This window comes from Schistocerca gregaria, chromosome 4 (assembly GCF_023897955.1).
Source record: "Schistocerca gregaria isolate iqSchGreg1 chromosome 4, iqSchGreg1.2, whole genome shotgun sequence".
In the NCBI taxonomy this organism is placed as follows: Eukaryota; Metazoa; Arthropoda; class Insecta; order Orthoptera; family Acrididae; genus Schistocerca; species Schistocerca gregaria.
This window is the reverse complement of record NC_064923.1, coordinates 287,734,988-287,756,370: the sequence shown is the minus strand read 5'-3', so window position 1 is coordinate 287,756,370 and position 21,383 is coordinate 287,734,988. Positions and strand designations below refer to the sequence as shown.

The 21,383-nt window shown below is 44.9% G+C and overlaps 1 protein-coding gene across 1 annotated transcript in view; it reads left to right on the top strand.

The window, feature by feature from the left end:
* LOC126267690 (proclotting enzyme-like) overlaps nucleotides 1-21,383 on the top strand; it is a 140,653-nt gene that overhangs the window by 79,253 nt on the left and 40,017 nt on the right. Inside the window, exons 2-3 of the mRNA XM_049972993.1 lie at nucleotides 5,879-6,102; nucleotides 18,019-18,522. Of these exons, the coding sequence (XP_049828950.1) occupies nucleotides 5,879-6,102; nucleotides 18,019-18,522 (728 nt within the window). The remainder of the gene's footprint in view (nucleotides 1-5,878; nucleotides 6,103-18,018; nucleotides 18,523-21,383) is intronic.

Genomic DNA, 21,383 nt, shown 5'->3' with positions numbered 1-21,383 from the left:
CTATTCGCTAGGAAGACTTTAATTTCTTAACAAAAGCGTTTCGATATTACGTAAGTTAGAAATTCATTCACTAGTGACGGAGCTGGACTTTACCGAACGCTTCCCGAAATCACGGAACACGAACCTGATCTCGGTCATCTACTGCCTTCTAGACGTCTGGACGATAAGTGCGAGCTGAATTTGATAAGTTTGTGGTTTCCGAAATCTTTTTAACTAAAATATTTATGGAAATCACGAAAGACTTAATTCAGGAGGTTAGGACGGCGATATGTTCCGATCTGCTGGACGAAAGGATATGGTGTGGGGAGTCATTGGTGAATGATTTTGTCCAAGGAACCATTATGGTCTCCGCCCGAACGGATTTTACTTACTGTCGATATATGAGTTTCTCCTCTATAAAAGTAGCGTAAATGTATCTTTGTCAATTTGTTCACAATGAAATTACATGTGATTCATTACGATGTATAGTTCTTTGTGAAGCTACTCTTTGACTTCATTTCTATGGTCATTGCTAGCGGCACCTACCGGCTTTCGTTTACTTCTTAGATAGCTTAATCGCCACTGGTTCCCTTTCAAACAGACAACGGCACTGTCAAATATGCCTATATTAGATGAGATCTTTATTACATTCAGTCTAAATTTGTAAGGCGATATTAATTGAATTTTTTTTACATGGATCATTAAGCTGCATGCTAATGCTGATATATACTATTCGTGTAAGATGTCAGCAATGAAGGGATGTAATAGTTAATCAATAATATTCTTCCAGATCATAGTTTTCAAGGTGAATTTTGTAATAAATGCAAGCGTAACTCCATGGCCGGAAAGTGTGTAGCTTTCTGGTCAATGTATCGAGCAGTGGTTCTCCTGGAAGACGGCGTATCCAAACAAGACTAACAGTATTATGTAAGAGCAACAACGTGATCCTTCTGGCCGAGACAATCACGTCTATTGTTCCACGGTCCAGTCACGATGTTCACCGGTCCACTTCCGATCGCGTTACGCCAACACAAGCTCAATTCGCATTATCGCGATATCACAGTGTGCTCCGAAAAACTTTCGCCTTTGTACCATTGTACTCTTTTGCCTATCGGACCGCAGAGCACTACATATTTTACTACAATGAGGGGAAAACCTCCGATATCCACAATTTAATTACAGCACGGACTCCTAAAGTTCCTCCGTTATTTGTACGATTCTGATGTTTGTCAATAATACAACCCCCGAGAAGTCATGAACCTTGCTCATGAAATCCTTACACACTGTCGGTTCAACCGTTTAAGTTACAATTTTTTTTTTCAGCATAACAATGAAATATATGTCAAAATGTACTCTTTGTGAATAGCCATGAATAAAATCGCTCAATTTATTATTTATTTACCAGTCCACCATGCAGTATGATGTGGCAAACATTCATACCAATGAATCAGGAGGAAAAAAGTTATACACTGTAGGATCAAAATTATCTGGACACCTGGCTGAAAATGACTTACAAGTTCGTGGCGCCCTCCAGCGGCAATGCTGCAATTTAGTATGGTTTTGGCCCACCTTTAGCCTTAATGACAGCATTCACTCTAGCAGGCACACATTCAATCAGGTGCTGGAAGGTTTCCTGGGGAATGGCAGCACTGAGGAGAGGTATCGATGTCGGTCGGTGACGCCTGGCACGAAGTCGGCGTTCCAAAACATCCCAAAGATGTTCTGTAGTATTCAGGTTCACATGTGCACGCCAGTTCATTACAGAGGTGTTATTGTCGTGTAACCACTCCTTCACATGCAGTGCATTATGAACAGGTTCTCGATCGAGTTAAAAGATGCAATCGCCGTCCCCGAATTGCCATTCAACAGTGGGAAGCAAGAAGTTGTTTAAAATATCAATGTAGGCCTGTGGTGTGATAGTGCCACGCAAAACAACAAGGGATTCAAACCTCCATGAAAAACACGACCACACCATAACACCACAGCCTCCGAATTTTACTGTTGGCACTATACACGCTGACAGATGATGTTCACCGGGCATTCGCCACACCCACATCCTGCCATCGGATCGCCACACTGTGTACGTGATTCGTCACTCTACACAACTTTCTTCCACTGTTCAGTCGTCCAATGTTTACATTCCTTACACCAAGCGAGGCATGGTTTGGCATTTATCGGCGTGATGTGTGGCTAATGATCAGCCGCTCGACCACGAAATCCAAGTTTTCTCAACTCCCCCCTAACTGTCATAGTACTTGCAGTGGATCGTGATGCAGTTTGGAATCCCTGTGTGATGGTCTGGATAGATGTCTGCCTGTTACACATTACGATCTTCTTCAACTGTCGCCGGTCTCTGTCAGTCAACAGACGAGATCGGCATGTACGCTTTTGTGCTGTACGTGTCCCTTCACGTTTCCACTTCACTATCGCATCTGAATTAGTGGACCTAGGAATGTTTAGGAGTATGAAAATCTCGCGCACAGACGTATGACACAAGTGACACCCAATCACCTGAGTTCCGCGGAGCGCCCCATTCTGCTCTCTCACGATGAGTAATGACTACTGATATGGATTAGCTGGCAGTTGGTGGTAGCACAATGCACCTAATATGAAAAACGTATGTTTTTGGGGGTGTCCGGATACTTTTGATCACATGGTGTATGTAGTAGATACGTTGTATATATGTTTGTCATTGTCACTTAGGGGGTAGCATACTTTACACACAGTGTCCACGAGACGAAATACTTCAATCCACAGCAACTAATTTACGCTTCCTTTGCATCTTTTCTCACCGACCTAGACGTGTTAGTTCGAACGGGATACAGTGGGTCGCATAGTCCTACTTTTTTGGGGAAATATTTGTATTTACTGCAGTTGCTGTTGATTTGCGATTTATCTTCTTATGGACCTAAAAGTCAAAATTCAGCCTTTTAAAAAATGCTATGTAATGATTATCAGCATGTAGTACGACATTGCTTAGGCGTAAATGTTGCGACAGAAATTTGATGCAAATCTCCAACACTTCGAAATTCCGTTTCACTGTCTCATTGAAAATTAAAATGTTTAACCCTTAATAACCATACTTCTCTAGTGACATTCTTTCACTGTGCAGTACCTTCCTAGTGGGGATATATACGTATTTTCCATGTTAATTAAAAGTCAGACAAATTACGGTTTGTTAGTTTTCCAATAAAACTGTGAAGAAATGGCCTGAAATATAAAAAAGAATCGACCAAAACTCTGCTGCCTCATCCAGAAGTTATATAAGATGAAGAAGTTCAAATGGCCCTGAGCACTATGCGACTTAACTTCTGAGGTCATCAGTCGCCTAGAACTTAGAACTAATTAAACCTAACTAACCTAAGGACATCATACACATCCATGCCCAAGGCACGATTCGAACCTGCGACCGTAGCGGTCGCTCGGCTTCAGACGGTAGCGCCTAGAACCGCACGGCCACTCCGGTCGGCAGACGAAGAAATATATGTACTATATTAGGCTATGTAGTGTCCGAAGTTATAGATTCGAGCAACAAGTATGAATAACGATGTTGTTTAGGACGTACAGATTCTGAGAAAGCTTCTCTCAGAACAACGTTAATTTCGATACGCTAAAAAAAAATGGTTCACACAAACGCTCTCAGGTTCACAGCGAGGAGCAGTTGAAGCAGCTTGAAAGCTACTTCTGTTATGTATGCTTTTACTCTGCAATTTACTGTAATAACTTTAAATGCGTCACGTCGCTATTTTTTCACAGATCTGCTATTTTGGTGCAAATAGATAGATAGTTCCCGTTTAAAAATCGGCGAGTAACCATTGTACTTTTTAGAATATACCATTCAAGTGATTTTCAATATTTTCAAGAGATAGAGTTTTCGGAACCAAACAGCCTTCATTTGAACTACTTTCTTATCTCATGCAGATGCCGCAGTTATGTGGGGTGACCTGTACACTCAGCTTAATGTAACAAAATATCGAGGTGCTTAATGCAACAAAGTTAAATTTTGTGCCCGGATAAATTATTACATACTATTATATACAGTCATATCGCCAACAGATTTACACTTCATATCAACACCACGACCACGAAAAAAAGAGACAAATGTTATCATCATGACCAAGTTTGCAAGACTTCCTCGTCCTTACACCCAATGGCTTATCAATAAAAAATTAGTCAATGTTTCTCCAACACCACGAACTTGAGACATATCGGTTGGGGTATTACGTATCATGCGCATTACTCGGTAGACTTCCCGTTTCGCTGATGCACGCTGCAACCCGTCGTCGCTAGAGGGCTCCGCATTGTAGCGTTTAACATGGCAATGTGTAACGTAACTATGCCGGTACCTGAGAAACAGCGTACTGCAATAGAGTTCCGAATTCGAGGAGTTCGTCCACACATGGAGCATCCTCTCCTTCACCTTGACAATGCCAGACCACACAAAAGCGCTGCGTCATCTACAACTATCCGACGCCTTGAGTTCTCTGTCATCGATCACCCGCCAAACAGTGTCGATCTGCCCCCATCTGATTTTCATCTGTTTCTCAACGAATACCTTCGTGAGCTTCACTTTGATAGTGATGAAGCGGGGCGAGCAGAGGTGAGGTTGTGGCTTCGTCGAAAGAGTCAAACATTTTATGGTGATGGTATCAACAAACTGGTTGGTTCAAATGGCTCTGAGCACTATGGGACTTAACTGCTATGGTCATCAGTCCCCTAGAACTTAGAACTACTTAAACCTAACTAACCTAAGGACATCACACACATCCATGCCCGAGGCAGGATTCGAACCTGCGCAACAAACTGGTCTCGCCTTGGGAGAAATGTGTTCGTCGCAACTGTGACTATGTTGAGAATTAAATATGTAGACATGACGGAGAAAGATGTAGGCACGAAGAATAAAGATGTAAAATTAATAAATTTTGTTTCATTTGAAAAGCTTTAAAAGTTTTAACATAAAACTTCGGAGGCATTACTTTTCAGCGTCCCCTCGTACGTATAGAATGTTACTAACGTTCGCTTTTTTTTAAAAGCTTCAAGGCTTTTCACGTATATCATTCGGAGACATTGCTTTCAGCTCGGCCTCTTAGGCACTTCAGTTGGCCATTCCCTATCAACGCTTACAGCACTGCTGTAAAGTGCTGCCACCTACTGACACTCAGAAGATTGTTTCCTAAAGGGTACTAGGAAGCACCCGACTTTGAAAACTGCCAAGTTGCGCCAGGACACCTCACTACTGTCGGATTAGGGGATTACCGCCTTTTATCTCCAGCCGTGGAGAATAACCCAAGTGACAAAGATACCGTAATGCCCGCGCTCTCGTTCGTAATAGTGACCAGGAGTAGCCGATGGGCGCGGCTATGATATGTTCATTCTCTGAATGGATATTTCTGGGAAGCTATCCGATGTAGTCAATTATGTAAACAAATTATAACTATATTAAAATATTTTATATTCTTATCATAATAATAATCATAATGAAAATTCTTATCATAATAATAATCATATGTGGTATGTTATAAGTAAGGGGTTACTAACTATGACTCCTCCCCCCTCCCCCCAGATTCCGACCCTGCCACGATCACCAGCACTTCCTCCACCTCCACCTCCACCACCACCACCTCCTCCTCCTCCTCCTCCTCCTCCTCCTCCTCCTCTGCTTCTCTTCCTCCCTCGTCCCTCGTACCCTTCCTCCTCATCTTTCCTCTCCGTCCCCCTCCCTTCCACCTAAGTTCCACTTCCTTTATTCTCACTCTCATCTCCCAATTGATATGCGCCTTCTCCACGCTGGCGTAGTCCATGCCACTCGACGCAACTCCTGGACCACGCCGGCGGCGCTGCACTCGCTGAGACTGTGGTTTCACGAGATGCTGACGGACTGTGTGTTACCTGCCGACAGTGCCCGTGGGCCCGGAGCAGGGGTCGCGACGCGAACGGCGGCAGTTCGGCTGGCCGGGCATCCTGCCGGTGGGTCCGTGCTTCACCAGCAAGGGCGTGCTCGGCCGCTGCACCAGCTTCCGCCAGTGCTACCCCTACTTCAAGCTGCCCGAGCTCACCAATTGGGAGACCTGGGTGCTTGGCATGTACGACACGTGCAGCTACTTCACAGAGAATGGCCGTCAGGTGAGGATCATCGTTACCTGTCTGTTTCGAGAAAAGTCCGTTAGTGAGTATCATAGACACGCCCACCCGGTTGTCCGTGCGGTCTAGCACTGCTTTCCCGGCGGGAAGGAGCGCCGGTCTCCGGCACGAATCTACCTGGCGGACTTGTGTCGAGGTCCGATGAGCCGGACAGTCTGTGGATGGTTTCTAGGCGGTTTTCCATCTGCCTCGGCGAATGCGGGCTGATTCCTCTTATTCCGCCTCAGCTACACTATTACGGCGAATGCTGCGCAAACAAGTTCTCCACGTACGCGTACACCACCATTACCCTACCACGCAAACATAGGTGTTACACTCGTCTGGTTTGAGACGTTCCCTGGGGGGGGGGGGGGGGGGGGTTCCACCGGGGGCCGAACCGCAGAATAACCCTGGGTTCGGTGTGGGCTGGCGGAGGGGTGAAGTGGGCTGCGGTAGTCGTCGTGGGGTTGTGGACCACTGCGCCTGCGGCGGGGACGGAGCCTCTCCGTCGTTTCTAGGTCTCCGGTTAACATAACATTACATAACATCATAGACACAGTCTTCCACAAGAAAGCAAAGACCATATACACCATTGATCAAAAGTATCTGGACAGCTATTAACGTAAAAGTATAAAAGGAGGTAGGGTGTATCGGGTTGTCAGTAGCGAAACAGCAACAGCACAATGACTCGGCCAGGACAGTGACTTCGATTATGAACTAGTAATTGCATGTCACCTGAGTGACAAATCCATTGGGGACATTTCATCCTTCTAAAGCTGCACAAGTGTACTGTTGTGTTATTTTGAAGTAAAAAGTAAGCCAAGACCACGCAGACGGACAGGGACCATCAAACATTGCGGAGGCTGGTTGTAAAAAATAGCACGAAATGAGCGGAAGGAATCATTCGTTAGTTCAGAGTGCTGCCAGAAATCCAGATAGTACAATGTCTGTGCACAGGGAGTTAAAAAACGGCGTACTGTGGTATATCCGATACAACACGCGCAAATAGCGCTGGGAACGATTTGTAACAACACAGAGTGAAATATATGGGAGGAATCATACACAATACTGACACAAACGAGAAAAGTCTCACTACTACTGGGAACGCTAAAACAGGATGTCGGCACGATGAAGCGGGGATGAAGGAATACAGCGGAGTTTTTGCTGTATAAACTGCTCCCTGACGACGTCATCGATAAAGACACGCAATATCACACAACTCTAAGAGAAGACCTACACTCATCATATAACACTGCCACTGTCACCATATTCTTTTGCGCAATAAGAGGTTGCGCTAGCAATCTCAGAACTCAAAAACAAGAAAGCACCTGGTCCAGATGGTATCCACTTGGAAACACTGAAAAAACTACCACCATAGATCACCCCGTTCTTCAAAAGGTTACTGAATAATACCTTACGGCTGAGCAGGATACATACAGTATGGAAAACCTCCAAAGCAGTCATTATTCAGAAATCAGCAGACAGGATCATTCAGATCCAATGAATTATAGACCTATAGACTAATAAACACCCTAGTAAAGAATGAGGAGAAGCTATCGTGTAAGCATTTGCAATCACACAGAGCTCTCAAGGACATGAGCCAACACCAGTTGGCTTCAAAACCAGCAAATCCCTAGGTGGTGTCATCAACCACGCCCTAACCTTAGTTAATACCACAACACAGAAATCCTCCATGGCGGTAATGATTGACTCCGCCGGGGCATTCGATAACCTGTAGTGACCTGCAGTGTTTCAAAGGTTAAGACATCTGCAGATGCCGCAGTCACTGTACAATAGTTTCCTAGACTACTGCAAAGTCCAAGTAGCCGACTGGCAGATGGCCAGCCGGAAAGTAAGATTACCAAAGGCTGTCCGCAAGGGTCGTTCTGCGGCCCCATCTTGGGGTACATAACAATTTAACCGCTCCTATAACTTCAAGATGGGGATGAAAAGTCCGACAGATCTGTCGCCTCCGCAGATGATCTATTAGTTGTAGTCGCTGCAAGCAACAAGCCAAGCTAGAATAAAAAGTCAATGGAACACTACAAACAATTATACAATGGTGTCACAACAACAAACTCAAGATAGCCGAAAAATACACGTTACTGAACGGGCCACTCTAAAGGAATGTTTCAGTTAAAATAGGGGACACAAACATCAAACTAGCATATGTAACATGATATATTGGCGTACGAATAGATGAGAAATTGAATTTCCACGAACACCTAAGGCTAAGATCACACAAATAAAAAAAAATACTACATAAACTCATAAGGGTAGATTCAAAACATCACAGACTACCACCACCAGCCGTACGGACATACCACTGTACGTCCTTCTAATCAATACTCAGCTTCACAGCTAGCACGTGGGCGCACATACTGAACCTGGTCAACAACAAAGCATCAGTCAGATGAGGGCGGAGGAGCGTCCTACGTACGCTGTCAGGAGCCCTTGGCACCATCGCAATGGATGCACTGTTTGTGGTGCTCGGAATATCCCAGATAGATTTTTTTTTAATCGTCAGTCTGCTGAGTGTGTTGATGCTACCCGCCACGAATTCCTCTCCTGTTCCAACCTCTTCACCTCGAGTAGCACTTGCAACCTACGTCCTCAGTTATTTGCTGAATGTATTCCAACCTCTGTCTTCTTCTATAATTTTTACCCTATACAGCTCCCTGTAGTACCATGTAAGCTATTCAATGATGTCTTAACTGATGTCCTACCATGCTGTCCCTTCTTCTTTCCCGCGGAGAATTTCTTCATTCCTTGCCTTATCAGTCCACCTAATTTTCCACATCCTTCTGTAGCACCACATATCAAATGCTTCGATTTTCTTCTTTTCCTGGTTGCCCACAGTCCATGTTTTATTTACCATACAATGTTGCGCTCCAGACGTACATTCTTAGAAATTTCTTTCTCAAATTAAGGTTTATGTTTGATACTAGTAGACTTCTCCTGGCCAGGAATGTCCTTTCTGCTAGTGCCAGTTTAATTTTGATGTCTTCCTTGCTCCGTCCGTCATGTTTTATTTTGTTGCCTAGGCAGCAGAATTCCTCAACTCCATCTACTTCGTGATCACTAGTTGTGAAGCTTAGTTTCTCACTGTTCTCATTTCTGCTACTTTCCATTACTTTCGTCTTTCTTCAGTTTACTCTTAATCTATATTTTGTACTCATTAGACTATTCCTTACAATCAGCAAATCCTGTAATTCTTCTTCATTTCACTGAGGATAGCAATGTCATCGGCGAATCTTATCACTTATGTCCTTTCATCGATAGATATCACGACCAGGTATAGAGGTGCAAGGTACTGGTTAAAGATGGGGAGAAAAGGTAAGGTACACACAATAACTAATATACAGATACAGACGAAAAGTCACCGTAAAATTTGGCGTTTGGATACAAGGTACGGTGAGTAGGGTATAAGTGATAAGGAACGTAGACTTAAGACTTCCTCCCTGATGTAAGGGAGCTGTTGAGAATGAAACATATTGATCACAACCGCCTTATAGTACCTTTTTTAACTGGACAAGGACCTTATCCCATGCACTTAAACCGTGTGAGTCTGAAACAGACACCAACATGCACATGAACGTTTCCCAGAACACACTGTCTTTTTCTGCGGACAATATGCGAACAATAGACATACCCTACACTTAGACTATACAGAAACAGAAACACATACTACACACAGCCATTAGAGGGTAAGGGCAATGGGTTCAATGATTTTTTATTTTACTTCAAAAACAACACATGAAGAGTACTGCGGACACTACATGCCTATCTGCACCACAAGCAACGTAACAACAATCTCCAGAGGGTGGGCAGCCACACCCACAGTCACAGCAACTACAGTGACACTGAAGAGGAACAGGAAGAGGAGGAAGATGACATGTAACAGTATATAAGACACCTAGAATTATGAATGAGGCATAACATGCCAAAATGCTCTAACAAATTGCACATATCGGTCAAATAATAGTTAAGGATAGCGAATACTAGACAAAATGTAGTGTAATGTGCTGAAAATCCAGCTACGAAAGCACCCAATGTTTCACGTGGCTGAATACCTGCCGTTGATGAATAGGATTACCAATATTATTTCTATACTATTAACTATAAACTAATTTGTTGTGACTAGCAGGTCGAAGAAGCCATTCCGAGGTATTCACGGCACAAACAAATATCTCCTCTATCCTACCATCTTCTTACATTCATCTTGAAACGACAAAATTTTATTTATATTTCAACCCTAAATTATTGATGTTTTTAAAAAAGTGTCATTCCATGTCAGATGTTACAGATAAAAACAAAACGAAAAATTACAAAAAAGGTGATAAACGAAAACCGTAATATGTACGTCCTGTTTCAAAGTATTAGGTAAAAGGTCTTTAAATTTGCATTAAAGATATAAAAAATATCATGGTCCAACGTCTTTCACAAGCAACACATTTCTGTAGTCAATGCTAAGCGATCTTTGCGATGTGTAAGGAGTCTTACCGCCGGACAGTGGATACCTGGAAACGAGTGATCTGGAGTGATAAATCACGCTATACCCTTTGGCAATCCTATGGAAGTGTTTGGGTTTGGTGAGTGACTCGAAAACGTTACGTCCTCATGTGTAATGCCAATAATGAAGTACAGAAAAGGTTTGGGGATGTTTTTCGTGGGAATAGTCTACTTAACGCGCTTGAGAAATCGCTAAATGCGAAAGTATATGAACACATTTTACAAAATTGTGTACTGCGTACAGTAGAGAAACATTTCGGAGACGATGACTGTTCATACCAGCACGACAACGCATAAAGCAACACCTGTGGGGCAATGGTTTGCGTACAATAACGTTCCTGAAAGCGACTGGCCTACCGAGAGTCTCAACTTGAACACAATGGAATACCTTTAGCATGAGTTAGAAAGACGATTTCACTTTAGACACCACTGTCCAACATCAATACTTTCTCTCGTCTCGGCTCCTGAGGGTGAATGGGATGGCATTTCTCCACTGACATTCAAACACCTCATTGAAAGAGTCCCCAGCAAAGTTCAAGCCGCCGTAAAGACGAAGGGTGGACACGTATAACAATAATGTTCACTATTACATGTCCGGATACTTTTCATCATATATAGTACTCGTCGTAGTATAGGTAGCGGCCATTCCGACCCACAGCCAGTGCGATCACCGAATCTAGTGAGATTTGCGTAGAACAGGGAATCGGTGATGATATGAGCGTTATAGCATCACTGAATACGGCTATTAACAATAATACAAAAAGGAGGAGGAAGATCTTTCTGCTTGGCAACTGCGAGAAGAAATAGATTTCGGATCACCAGAGGAGCCAACACGAAAATTTCATCTCCGGCACTAACAATATGAGCATCAACGGACAAGTTAAAGAGCACTCTACAACACGTCTTAGACAGGTACGTGCCAGCAAAGTTGTGAAGGATGAGAAAGAGCTGCCGTGGTTCACCAGTCGCTTTAGAAAGCTGCTACGAAAGCAGAGAGAGCATCACTGTAAATTTAAACGTAGCCAAAGTACAGACACAAATAAAACCTGAAAGAAGCAAAAAATTGCGATCAACGAATTCGGAAGTAATGTTCTGTCTACATACGTGAAAGGAAATCCTAAGAAGTTTTTGTCTTACTTTAAATCTGTAAACGCATCGAAGTCGTCTCCGAAGATCTTTGTGACTATAAGGGCACAGATAAGTCCGAAATACTAAACGTCTTTTTCCGAAACTGTTTCACAGTGGAAGGTCGCGTAGTAGTAACTTCTTTAAACCGTCGGACGAACCACAGAATGACTAATATGGAAATAAGTGACCTTGAGATAGAAAAGAAACTGAAATCGCTCAACAAAGGAAAAGCAGCTGGACTTAACGGCATCCAGTAAGATTCTACATACATTACGCGAAGGAACTCGGCCATCGTCTAGCAGCAATATGTCTCTGGAAGAGTGATGTGTTCATGATGACTGGAAAAAATAAACGCTGGTCATTCTCGTTTGCAGGAGGGATCGTCGAACAGACGAACAAAGCTATGTGCTTATATCTCTGACGTCAGGCTGTTGTAGAATTTTGGAACATGTTTTATGTTCGCGCATTATGATATTTCTGGATACCGAAAATCTCCTCTCTAGGAATCAACACGGGTTCCAGAAACAACGATCGTGCGAAACCCAGCGCTTTTTGTTGGTCCACAAGACCCAGTAAGCAGTAGATATCGGCACCCGGGTAGATGCCGGATTCTTTGACTTCCGTAAGGCGTTCGATACAGTTCAGCACTGCCGCCTACTAAACAAAATATGAGCGTATGGGAGTACGGAATAGCAGACCAACTGTGTGATTGGCTGAAGCGTTTCTAACAAACAGAACAGAGCATGTCATTCTCAACGGAGTTAGGTCTTCAGACATAAAAGTAACTTCGGGCGTACTAAAGGGAATGTTGCGGGACCATTACTTTTCACAGTGTATATAAATGACACAGTAGACAACACAGGAAGTTCGATGAGGCTTTTCGTGGATGATGCTGCTGCATACAGAGGAGTCGCTATGCTAGAAAATTGTAGCGAAATGCAGAAAGACCTCCAGAGGATTGACGCTTGGTGTAGGGAGCGGCAGTTGACTCATAATAAAAAAATGAAACGAACTGCGTATATAAAACAAAGAATGACCCATTATTATTGTAGGATTACATGATTGCAGAACAAGCCGTGAAAGCAGTTCCTTCCACAAAATACTTCGGACTATGCCTACAGAGCGATTTAAAACGGAACGACAACATAAAAACAATCGCAGATTCTAGGTTGAGATTCGTTGGAAGAACCGTCAGGAAATATTGTCCTTCAACGAAGATGGTACCTTAAAAAACACTCTTTCGATCAATACCTAAATATTGCTCATCAGTATGGGATCCGTACCATATAATATTGATATGGAAAAGATCCAAAGAAAAGTAGGGCGTTTCGTTAAAATACATTTAGTAAGCATCAAACCGCCACGGAGAAGATCAACGAACTCAAATGACAGACGCTGCAAGAGAGGCGTTCTGCATCACGGTGTGGATTACTGTTAGAGTTCGAGAGCGTACGTTCCTAGAGGAGTCAACAAATATTTTGCTTTCTCCTACTTATATCTCGCGAAAGACCAGAGATATTCAAGCCCATACATAGGCTTACCGGCAATCGTTCTTCCGGCGAACCATTCGCGACTGGGATAGGAAAGGAGTGAAGTGCCACTAAAACACAAAGTACCGTCCGCCAAACACCGCAATGTGGCGTGCAGAGTGTACATGTAGTTGTATAGATTGTTTACTATTGGGTTACATGAAATCAGTGGTATATGAAACCAAAGTCTAGAGTGCGCTCAAAAACAAACGAGCTGGATGCTGTAAATTGAAAGCGGCCGAACAGATTCCAATATCATTGCCTACGGAAGAAAGTGTGGCCCCTATACGAGCCCAGAGGCCCAAAACTCGTGCTAGGGGGATGTGGGCACAGACCCACACGACGATACAGCAAGCATGTGCACGCGACGCACTTAGTCGTGCTGAAAACGGTGAAACGGCGGCTTCAGAAGAAGAACAAAGGGGTGTAGTAGGTTTCCTTACAGTCAAAAGAAGAGCGAGGAACGAAATTTCGTCAAAAATGGCACAAGTGTACGAAGAGGACTGCATGCTCGTTGCAAAGGTCAAGGCGTGACATAAGCGATTCAAGGAAGAAGTGATGTCGTTCGTCGATCGCACGATCTGGATCGCCACACCACATTACAGACAGCGTTGTCCCACTGGTGGATTCCCTTATTATTGAAAAACGACGCGTAGCGGTGGCAGCCCCAGAGATCGGATTGAGCGCAGGAATTGCAGCGGACATGTAGCGCTCTCCGTATACTCTTGACATTCTTCTGCGAATTTCTGTTCCCCGCACTCCTTTCTCTCTAAGGAAATGCATTCCGCCGCTTTGCTCTTCTTTCGAAGCCTCCATTTCTACAGTTTCAGCACTGCTGTGTACTGTGGACGGATGACGTATGCACGTTCTCTCTCTGTCGTCGCAAGGGGGTCCGTCCGTTTCCCTCTAGCGAAGAGGTTGGGACCTCAGTGCTCTTACAGGGATTATAAATTCTTCGTAGGCAGTGGCGTAACGATATATTCAGCGGTTTTCATTTTATAGTCTTCGGTTCGTTTTGTTTTGAATGTACCTTATGAAAACTGAAGGACTGATTGATACGGTCCTAGCCACATGTCTTATTATACAAAACACACACACACACACACACACACACACACACACACACACACACACACACACACACACACACACACACACTTACCAAACCGACTATTCAATGAAGCTTTAAGATGTGTCTTATCAGCCGATCCCTTTCCTTACTTCAGCTGTGCCATTAAGTTCTTTTCTCCCTAATTCTTCGAACTCGTCAATAGCTATCTGGTCTACCCATCTTATCTTCGAAATTGTTCTGTAACGGCACATTTCCAAAACTTATTTTCTCCTTCTATATGTACTGTTCATCGTCCACGTCTCACAACTGTACCAGTCCGTATTCCAGATAAATACTTTTAAGAAGAGACCTCGTAACACTTATAAATTTATATTAGATCAGCGACCCACCCCAGCTAAGCACGGATAAGTATCAACGGCTGAACGACTTGTCTGGCGTAGCGGTAATAAGTTACACTCCTGGAAATTGAAATAAGAACACCGTGAATTCATTGTCCCAGGAAGGGGAAACTTTATTGACACATTCCTGGGGTCAGGTACATCACATGATCACACTCTCAGAACCACAGGCACATAGACACAGGCAACAGAGCATGCACAATGTCGGCACTAGTACAGTGTATATCCACCTTTCGCAGCAATGCAGGCTGCTATTCTCCCATGGAGACGATCGTAGAGATGCTGGATGTAGTCCTGTGGAACGGCTTGCCATGCCATTTCCACCTGGCGCCTCAGTTGTACCAGCGTTCGTGCTGGACGTGCAGACCGCGTGAGACGACGCTTCATCCAGTCCCAAACATGCTCAATGGGGGACAGATCCGGAGATCTTGCTGGCTAGGGTAGTTGACTTACACCTTCTAGAGCACGTTGGGTGGCACGGGATACATGCGGACGTGCATTGTCCTGTTGGAACAGCAAGTTCCCTTGCCGGTCTAGGAATGGTAGAACGATGGGTTCGATGACGGTTTGGATGTACTGTGCACTATTCAGTGTCCCCTCGACGATCACCAGAGGTGTACGGCCAGTGTAGGAGATCGCTCCCCACACCATGATGCCGGGTGTTGGCCCTGTGTGCCTCGGTCGTATGCAGTCCTGATTGTGGCGCTCACCTGCACGGCGCCAAACACGCATACGACCATCATTGGCACCAAGGCAGAAGCGACTCTCATCGCTGAAGACGACACATCTCCATTCGTCCCTCCATTCACGCCTGTCGCGACACCACTGGAGGCGGGCTGCACGATGTTGGGGCGTGAGCGGAAGACTGCCTAACGGTGTGCGGGACCGTAGCCCAGCTTCATGGAGACGGTTGCGAATGGTCCTCGCCGATACCCCAGGAGCAACAGTGTCCCTAATTTGCTGGGAAGTGGCGGTGCGGTCCCCTACGGCACTGCGTAGGATCCTACGGTCTTGGCGTGCATCCGTGCGTCGCTGCGGCCCGGTCCCAGGTCGACGGGCACGTGCACCTTCCGCCGACCACTGGCGACAACATCGATGTACTGTGGAGACCTCACGCCCCACGTGTGGAGCAATTCGGCGGTACGTCCACCCGGTCTCCCGCATGCCCACTATACGCCCTCGCTCAAAGTCCGTCAACTGCACATACGGTTCACGTCCACGCTGTTGCGGCATGCTACCAGTGTTAAAGACTGCGATGGAGCTCCGTATGCCACGGCAAACTGGCTGACACTGACGGCGGCGGTGCACAAATGCTGCGCAGCTAGCGCCATTCGACGGCCAACACTGCGGTTCGTGGTGTGTCCGCTGTGCCGTGCGTGTGATTATTGCTTGTACAGCCCTCTCGCAGTGTCCGGAGCAAGTATGGTGGGTCTGACACACCGGTGTCAATGTGTTCTTTTTTCCATTTCCAGGAGTGTATTTACGCAAATCTTCCTCATGAATCAGTCTGTCTATTAGTGAAAACCGTATGAAAATTTCTACAGTTCTTTCTGAGACCATCCTTCACATACAGGCAGAAAATCGAGATGGAGAGACTTTAGAGCCGGCCGCTGTGGCCGATCGGTTCTAGGCGCTTCAGTCCGGAACCGCGCTGCAGGTTCGAATCCTGCCTCGGGCATGGTTGTGTGTGATGTCCTTAGGTTAGTTAGGTTTAAGTAGTTCTAAGTCTAGGGGACTGATGACCTCAGATGTTAAGTCCCACAGTGCTTAGAGCCATTTCAACCATTTTGAGAGACTTTAGATTATATAGACTGAAGTCACAAAAGTTGTGGAACACCTCCTAATATCGCGGCGGACCTGCTTTTGTCCGGCGTAGTGCAGCAACTCGACACCGCATGGACTCAACGATTCACTGAATGTCCCCTGCAGAAGTATTGAGCCATGCTGCCTTTACAGCCGACCGTAATTGCGAAAGTGTTGTCAGTGCAGGTTTTTGTGCACGAACTGATCCTTCGATTATGTCCCATAAACATTCGATGGGATTCATGTCGGTGGTCTTGATGGCCAAATCATTCACTCGAACTGTCAAGAATCTTCTTCAAACCAATCGCGAATAATTGTGGCTCGGTGACATAGTGCATTGTCATCCATAAAAATCGATCACTATTTAGGAACATCAAGTCAATTAACGGCTGCAAATGGTCTCCAAGTAGCCGAATATAACCATTACCAGCAATGATCGGTTGAGTTGGACCAGAGGACCCAGTCCATTCGACGTAAACACAGCCCCCGCCATTGTAGAATCACCACTAGCTTGCACAGTGCCTTGTTGACAACACGGGTCCGTGGCTTCGCGAGGTCTGTACCACACTCGAACCCTACCATCAGCTCTTACCAACTGAAACTGGGACTCGTCTGACGAGGTCACAGTTTCCCAGTCGTCTAGGCTCCAACCGATACGATCACGAGCCCAGAAGAGGCGCTGCAGGCGTTATCGTCCTGTTAGGAAAGGCACTCAAGTCGGTCGTCTGTTGCCTCAGCCCCTGGATGGCAAATTTCGCCCGACTGTCCAAACGGATACGTTCGTCGTACGTACCACACTGATTTCTGCACTGACAACACTATGCAACGTAGCTGCTCTCGGTCTTTAAGTGAAGGCAGTCGGCCACTGCGCTGCCCGTGGTTAGATACAATGCCTAAAATCTGGTATTCTCGACACACTCTTGACACTGTGGGTGTCGGAATAGTGAATGCCCTAACGATTTCCGAAATGGAATGTCCTGTGTGTCTAGCACCAACAACCACTTCGCGTGTGTTAATTCCCGGCGTGCGGCCGTAATCAGGTCGGAAACTTTTTCACATAAATAACCTGAGTGCAAATGACAGCTCCGCCCAACGCACCGCCCTTTTATACCTCGTATACGCTATACTACCGCCATCTGTATACGTGTGTACCGCTATCGCATGACTTTCGTCACCTCTGTGTGCATATGTATGGAAGCAAAAATATTTCACTTTCTCATAGATCCATTTTTGCCATTATTGCTTTGTCATTTTGGACTTTCTGTTAATCTCATTTTCTTGAAATCTGTACTCCCTTTCGCCTGCTCCATTTGCTGACCTCTTTTTTTTAATATTTCCTCTTTTCGTCAGTTAAATTGAGACTCTGTTGTGTTTCAGTACTCTGCCAAATTCTTCTGGCAGTATCATACCTTCCATCTCATGTTCGTTTCCCTTGTACAGTCCTTCCATATAAGCTTAACGTGTCCGATGCACGCAGATGTTCGGCGTGTGCTGCACGAACCCGGTGACGCCGCGGCCGACGCAGCCGCCGCGGCCGACGCCGCCCACGGAGCCGGTGGTGGCGCCGGAAGAGCCGAGCCCGGCGCCGGGTCCCGTGCCGCCCAACTGGCCGCCGCCGCTGCCGACGCACTCGCCCAACAACACGATCCCGCCGCTGCCGACGCACCCGCCGTCGCCCGGCTGGCCCGGCCTGGAGCCGGGCCCGGGCACCACGCAGCCCGTCACGCCGCCCACGCAGCCGACGCGGCCGCCCTGGCAGCCGCCCACGCAGCCCACGAGGCCCACCCGCCCTCCTTGGCAGCCGCCCACGCAGCCGCCGGCCACGCGCCCGCCGACCGCGGCGCCCACGCCCGCAACGACCCCGGCCCCGCAGCCGCCGGGCGGCGGAGCCGACGGCACGTGTGGCATCAAAAACGGCTACCAGGACCAGGAGCGCATCGTCGGCGGACACAACGCCGATCTCGGGGAGTGGCCCTGGATTGTGAGTAACGCCGTCCCTATTTCGAGGCCACTAGCCTCGCAGTACAGTCACAGTCGACAGTCACGGCACTCCTGCTCATTTTTGTTACACACTGCGACTGCAGCACTCCAAGCGGACGAAAGCTACACATCTCAAAACGAAATAGGGCAGTGCGAATGGTGTCGAGTACACTAATTTGTAACATAGCTTTTGCAATTGGCAGTGTATGTAGTGCTATAAAAATCGGCAATAACTAAAACACGACAGCACATTTGTCTTTATTTAGTTTCCTAAGGACGCTATGAAAGTATGAAACGGTACATTACAGGACAGCTTATTTAAAATTGTCTTAGCCTACATAAATTTACTGAAGAATGGCGTTTTCTTTTAAGAAGAAAAAATGGCCAGTAAGCAACAGAAGACCTGACCTTTTGGAGAAAGACGTCGTTTATCCACCCAACAACATGTAGTTTTCTTCATCACACTTCCAGTAAAATTGGTGAATGTGGAACGTAGGAAGTTTGTATGGAATGCAATACCTACATTACTTAACGCACCAAATAAGCCACCACAAGTGTAGCTGTAGGGAAACCCACACAAACGTCACAGTAAAACTTCAAAGCAATAGAACTCTTTGCCAACACAGAATACAAATTCCGCAGTTGTTGCTACATCTGACCCACAAACAGCAAGAATTTTCAACGCATCCGCTTTTGAAGCAAAAGTAATTACGTTTACAAAAAGATTCGTATATCACAGAGTAGAGTGATGTGAAATATTGTGAAAATAATTAGACTTAGACGAAATGATTACATGTTAAAAAAAAGCCCTATCAAAATAAGAACAGACAACAGAAATATACGCTTGTCGTGCATGAAATGTGTGCTTATATTCTCTTGATTTCAGCGGAATGAGCTGCAGTTATACACATATTCCGAAGTATTTCTTCAGGAATAAGTTGTACCTCACAGTACTGGACCAGTAAAATTCTGATGTTTTTGCATTTATTTCACGAGCATTTATTTCACGATCATTTATGTATCTCGATAATTTAGTAATACTCGGAACACAAAAATATAACTGTTTCTTTAATTATGTAGAACAATAATTAAAAGCAAACATCAATATTACAGCTGGCTTTCTCACCGCTAGAGATGCTAGTGACGTTCCAGCTGTCAGACGGTAGGAATTTTTACAGCAGTGGGTGTCAGGGCTGTATTAGTTAGACGTGATACAATAAAGACTAAAGCACAGACTTTTTCTGTCCAGCTTTTGCGCATGCGCTTACATTTCCAGCAGCGCAACTAAGCACGCACATTTGTGCATGCCTAATTTGTGAAACGGAGGCCGTGCGCAAAAGTGCATTGCTTCCCGGGAATGTCTTGCATTGTTTAGCAGACGACAGGCAGCTGAGGCCCATGTATGTTTCGTTGCGTACCGTGTTGAAGTAATACTTTAACGCATTTTATGTGCAATAACACCTGTTGATTCCAAAGAAAGCATGACAAAACAAAGAGAAGTCACATGGAATGCCACTTCTAAAGATTACTAGAATAAAAATGCGACATGTGATGGCCTGAGCGTCAATTCTTATGTTAAAAAAAATCTCCGATCATTTCACTATAAAGAATAATCTAAGCCTCTAAGTAGAAAAACTGTAGACGAATACTCATGTTATGGCAACTTAATAGAACAACAACTGAGGAGCCTGGCATCTGAATCAAGGAAAAGATGGGACGGTGGAGTTCCACATCAAACTACTAGAAAATCAAATAAAGGACAATTGGTGACGTAAAAAATAGAAAATTGGAAAACACAACCTTATTTCTAGTACATTCTGAAGCCTATGACATTAACGAATTTGTCGAGTACGAGGATGTTAATCTAATCTCTTTTTGAATGAAGTTGTTTCTACAACTTTTTATAAAATAAAATACAAATGACGTATTAAGTCAATTAACCTTCACAGGACGACTAAGAACCTCTATTAAGGATTTCTCAGTTTTAGGAATAATCACTAAAATGCTTTGCTTTGAAATGCGGAATAAATAGCTGAAACTGGAATATAAGTGGCCGATCGCCAGCAAACGAAATGTTATTGCCAGCCTTACCGTTTCAGTTTCTCAAACAGAAAATCCCAAATCTCACTGCGACTTCCTTCTGAAATTTGCATAGAAAACGTCGCTGTCACTGTGTATTTCCCGCATCTGTTGTTTAGATACTGTTTTAGCCATAGTCGCTTTGTGGTTTTTTAAATCGCCTTTCATCATAATAAACCCAGAATAAATTGCCGATCAAAGAAATCGATGCATAGCAGACTGCTTGAATAATTAGAGAACGCGTGGACACGAAAGTAATAATGCGTACGTGCATGATGCGCTTTTGTTCGCGTGCGTCCACGACGGCGATCGAGGAAGAGGCATACAGTCGCGGCACTCCCGCTGAATTCTTTTGTACCACAGTTTACGACAAACAGCAGTGAAACTCTATAGGGCACGGAAACTCGAACTTTCACCAGCTAGCGCTTCGAGTGGCATGACATAAACTGTAACATTAGGCCTACCATTTTTATCGGTGTTACTTCGTTATGTCCCAGTCAGTAGGTGGGCAATTATTTTTACAACTGGATTAGGTAAATGTAATTAAACTAATATCCCGCCTCCCTGCTAATGTCAAGGTATAATAATAAAATCCGAATGCAATGCACATATACGAGTCACAATAGCCGAGTCGTATTCGTGTTTGATCGAGTGAAACCTTTTGTTTTGCTGCACTCCATACAATTTTTTTTCTTGTCCGCATCCGCATCAGATTAGAGAGCATAAATTTTAATATTGTTGCATAGATACTGCATGTCATAATTTATAAGATCGTCTCTTCTC